Below are 4,746 nucleotides of genomic sequence, written 5' to 3'. Positions count from 1 at the left end.
GTGCATAATTCATACAGCATAATGAACAGCAGGTAAGATCATGAAAGTATATTGATATGTGTGATTGCATATTTATTTATTTATTTATTTATTTCTTATTAGGTTAAGATATCCACTGAGCTTTATTTGCTCAGGGAGTTACTTGTTTTAACTCGCAGGTTCTAGGTCTGGACTATAGAGAGTCGTCGTACAACTGCTGCAGTTCATCTTTGGAAGACCTAGTCTTCAGGGTAGCTATTCATTTTGATATTTTGGTTCTGTCTATTCTTATCATGGCATGTACCGGACACATAGTTGGGCCCATTTCATTTTGGAAACTAGTATAATGTCTTGTAAATGTTAAGTACATATCTATATTTTACTAATGTAAAAAGGCAACAGCATGATTTATTATTCAACATACATAAGGATATCAGCCTGAAAGGATATAGGTTCAACCAGATTATAGCGTCTCGGCTCGGTTCATTCGAGTTAACGAGTGGACTGGGAAGGGATGTTACATGTACATTGAGGAGGTGAAAATGCCTATAAATATCACCCCTCCTCTCATTTGTAAACACCAAGCAAAAACCAAGTAATCCTTTCCTTAAGCTTTATGAATGTTTGCTTCTTATTAATACAATTATATTTGGTGTTTTGTGTTAGTATTATTTTGGTTGCCTTTCCCGTTATTATTTTTGGTGTTATAAATTATTAATCAATCTTGGAGTTTATCACTGCGCTAATATCCAACAAGTGGTATCAGAGCATTAATCCCAACAAGTGGTATCAGAGCCTGTTTGTGGTGGTAGTTGTTGTAGCCGTGGTATTTTGTGTTGTTCATTTACAAGTGTAGAGTATCGTTACTCTGCTGGAATTAACAGTCGGGGACTGTTGTTGAAGCAAGATTCACAAGCAAGGATTGTGATCTTGATTGGTCAAGGACCGTCGTGCATTGGTTAGTGTCAGGAACACCAGTACCTTATGGTGGATTTTTCTGGAGTTGCTAATAGCATCGAGAAACTAAATAGCAACAATTATAGGAACTGGAGTACTCGTATGAGATATTATCTCATAGGTCAAGACTTATGGGATATCGTCAGAGGAGATAATACTACACCACCAGTTGGGGATGCGAAAGCTCTGAAAGAGTGGGAGACAAAATGCGGGAAGGCGATGTATGTGCTGATGGTTGCAGTAGAAGATGAGCAAATGCAACGGATCAAGTCGGTTAAAACACCAAAGGAAGCGTGGGACATCCTCAAGTCTGCTTTCGCCAAGAAGAATGAAGCAAAATTGCAACGGGTCGAAAATGAGTTATTCTCAATCTCGCAACAGAACCTCACTGTAAGTCAATACTTTCTAAAGTAAAATCTTTATGTGAGGAGATTTCAAAATTAGATCCAGACAACGAGATCAACGAGACAAGGATGAGGAGGATCATCATCCATGGTCTAAGACCTGAATTTAAAGGTCTTGTGACTGCTACTCGTGGTTGGGCTACACAACCGACCTTAGATGAGTTAGAGAATATCTTGTCCAATGAAAAGACTTTAGACGAAAAATGTCTAAAGTAGCTTTGAAGGATGATGAGAAAGCTCTCTTTGCTAAAAAGAGGGGATTTCGAAACGTTGCGAGAGTAGATGGTGGAAAACAAAGGAGCAATCAACAAGGATGGAGAAAGTAAAAGTGGAGACCATCACAATAAGGGAGAGCAAGGGCAGGACAAAGGAAAGACGACTGGCGAGAAAGTGATCATTGCTATAAGTGCAACAAAAGAGGACATTTCGCCCAAGAATGTCGAAGCAGACAAGTAGAAGGAAACACAGCATCAACCCAAAACGAGCAACAAAGTGAAGAGGAATGGGATATTCAAAATTTCTTTATTCAGGAGGAAGAAAATTCGCCACAGAAGCCAGTAGAGATGATGATGAAAGGACCCGAGCAGGAGTCGTCATTAATATCTGTAAGTGATAGAATCAAATATGATGATGATTGGATAGTTGATTCTGGAAGTTCTAATCACATGACAAGAAACAAGGAGAAATTATCGAATGTATCTGATTATGATGGAGGTCGTGTTGTAGTCACAACAAATAACACGAGATTGCCAATAGCTCACATTAGAAAGACAACCATTGTTCCTCCCTCCAGTAAGGAGAAAATGGAGTTACAGATGGTTTACCATGTGCGAAGGATGAAGAAAAACTTGCTCTCTATATCACAAATAGAAAGTGCAGGTAATTATGTCGTGTTCGGTCCTGATAATGTTAAGATTTATCGTAACCTTAAATTAATCGGAGATCCAGTCATGGAAGGACGGCCAGTTGAATCAATCTACGTCATGTCAGCACAAGAAGCCCATGTTGATAGAACAAGGAAGAGTGAGACAGCTGACTTGTGGCATGCTCGTCTGGGACATGTTAGTTATCACAAGCTTAAGGTGATGATGAAGAAGTCCGTGCTTAAAGGTCTTCCTCAGTTGGAATGCCGCGAAGACACTATATGTGCTGGATGCCAGTATGGAAAAGCTCACCAACTTCCCTTTGAAGAGTCAAAACATGGAGCCAAGGTGTAACGTCCCATTTTTCTATTGAATCGAGTCGTTGCTTAGAGTCGAGTCGGGCTGCTCCAAAACCCGGTTCGAGCCATTAGAGTCTAGAGTGGGCTAGAATGAAATAAGGAGAAGAAGTGGACTTACTTGAAGGAAACAAAAAGATCAAAGTATAAGGATTAGGACTTGCTTGCACTAAAATATAAAGTTGAGGTATTAAGTTGTACCATTTTGACACTTGAGGTACCATTTGGTAATTTTCACATAAAAATCCATGATATTTTGGAGATGTACCCGTGAGTTCCATTCATTTTCATTTCTTCATCCTTATCTTCATCTTCTTCCTCTACTTTCCTCTTCCACTTTCCTTTCTCCATCACTTTTAATGGTAGTGAAGATTTTAATGGGATTCAAGCATTAATTCAACTTCTATTCTATCCAAGTAAGTAAACCTTCTTGAATTTCATACTTGAATCATTTGGTGATATTTTTAGATGATTCATAAGAATTCTTATGTATAGGAGAAGTGAGCTCAAAGGTAAAAGGAAGCTAAAAAGAAGAGTTCAAGCTTTTTGGAGTGAAGGTGTGCTATCTCTTTTCGTTTAATTAATTTCCTTGCATGAGAATTTGTGTGGTGTGTTGATAATGAGAAAATATGTTGTTTCATGTTGAGTAAGATGACTGAAAATGGTGAAAAAGCATGAGATGAAATGAATAAATGAAGTAGATATTGAGTTTTTTCTGAAACAAGTTTTGCTGGAAAAGTTACCAGTAACTTCACCTTGATTTTTACCCTATTTAACGATGGAATTAGGAAGTGTCATAGAAGCGTTATTTGTTCCTCTATGTGTTAGCTTTACATGGGTTTTTGAATCACCCAAATCAGAGTTGTAAATTGAGAGATATGACCAAAAGAGTACAGACTACGCAGGCTGGAAAACACGTCGCGCGCTCGCGAATTTCATTTGCGCGCTCGCGACTTGGCCTGTAAACTCACTGACTCTCTTTTGGTGCTTTGCGCGCTCGCGAATTTCATTTGCGCGCTCACGACTTATGTTTTTATGCTCTTTTGACTTCATTTTCAATGCAATTGTATTCCTTTGCTCAACTTATATGCCTCCAATCATTTTAAAACAAAAAGACAACATTAGAACATGCATCAAAACAACATGCAAGCAAGCAAATGATGTGAAATGAGGTAAACACAACTTGTAATTGTATTCTATGCAATTGTGAAATGATGTGAAATGGTGTATGAAGTTATGAATTCTATACAATTGTATTCCTTTGCTCAACTTATATGCCTCCAATCATTTTAAAGCAAAAAGACAACATTAGAACAAGCATCAAAACAACATGCAAGCATGCAAATGATGTGAAATGAGGTAAACACAACTTGTAATTGTATTCTATGCAATTGTGAAATGATGTGAAATGGTGTATGAAGTTATGAATTCTATGCAATTGTATTCCTTTTCTCAACTTGTATGTCTTCAACCATTTTAAAGCAAAAAGACAACATGAACACGTGTATAAACACAAAATGCAAGTATGCAAATGGTGTGAAACTAACATGACACAAGTTGCCCGCTTGGCGAGGCTATCAGCATACAGGTAAGCAGTAAATTTTATGAAATGATGAAGCAGTTAATTTTTATGACACAAGCATGTGAAAATAACATGACACAAGCATGCAAATTATGACACAGTTACTATGCTTTTGTTTTATCTATTGTCATTCCATTAATATGCTCCATTGAGGTTAGGTAGAAACCACGTAGATAAGGCTATGTCGCAACATAGAATAGCAGATCTGTGCCCCATACAGTTTGGTACTCCGGCTACAGGTCGTTGAGTGGATATGATTATATAGGCCATAGCAGCCAAGCATACAGTTTCATCCAGTTTCATACAGTTTTTCTTATCACTTCGGTTTCACTATAACCTTATGGAGCCATACAGATATCTTGACATAACATTGCATGAATCATACAGTATACTAAACAGCAAGAAAGATTATCAAGGTAAAATGAAAGTATCATGATATGTGTGCTTACATTCCATATGTGAGTACATGTTTATTTCTATATATGTATGTGCTTATATGTTTCTTTATTCATTGTGATATTCACTGAGTTTAATCAAAGTTGCAGAATTCATATAGCATAAAGAACATCAGGTAAGATCATGAAAGTATAATGCTATATATGCTT

General features: G+C 37.3%; 1 protein-coding gene across 1 annotated transcript; it reads left to right on the top strand.

Moving 5' to 3' along the window:
* Window positions 1–963: 963 nt before the first annotated feature.
* LOC149496178 (uncharacterized) lies at window positions 964–1,556 on the top strand. Its single transcript, XM_089721290.1, has 2 exons — window positions 964–1,326; window positions 1,368–1,556. The coding sequence occupies exons 1-2, from the start codon at window positions 964–966 to the stop codon at window positions 1,554–1,556; spliced, it is 552 nt and encodes a 183-aa protein (XP_089577416.1).
* The last annotated feature ends 3,190 nt before the right edge of the window (window positions 1,557–4,746 follow it).

This window comes from Jatropha curcas, chromosome 5, assembly GCF_041381405.1.
Source record: "Jatropha curcas cultivar XTBG-Jc1 chromosome 5, XTBG_Jcur_1.0, whole genome shotgun sequence".
NCBI lineage: Eukaryota > Viridiplantae > Streptophyta > Magnoliopsida > Malpighiales > Euphorbiaceae > Jatropha > Jatropha curcas.
This window is presented reverse-complemented; position numbering and strand designations above follow the sequence as displayed.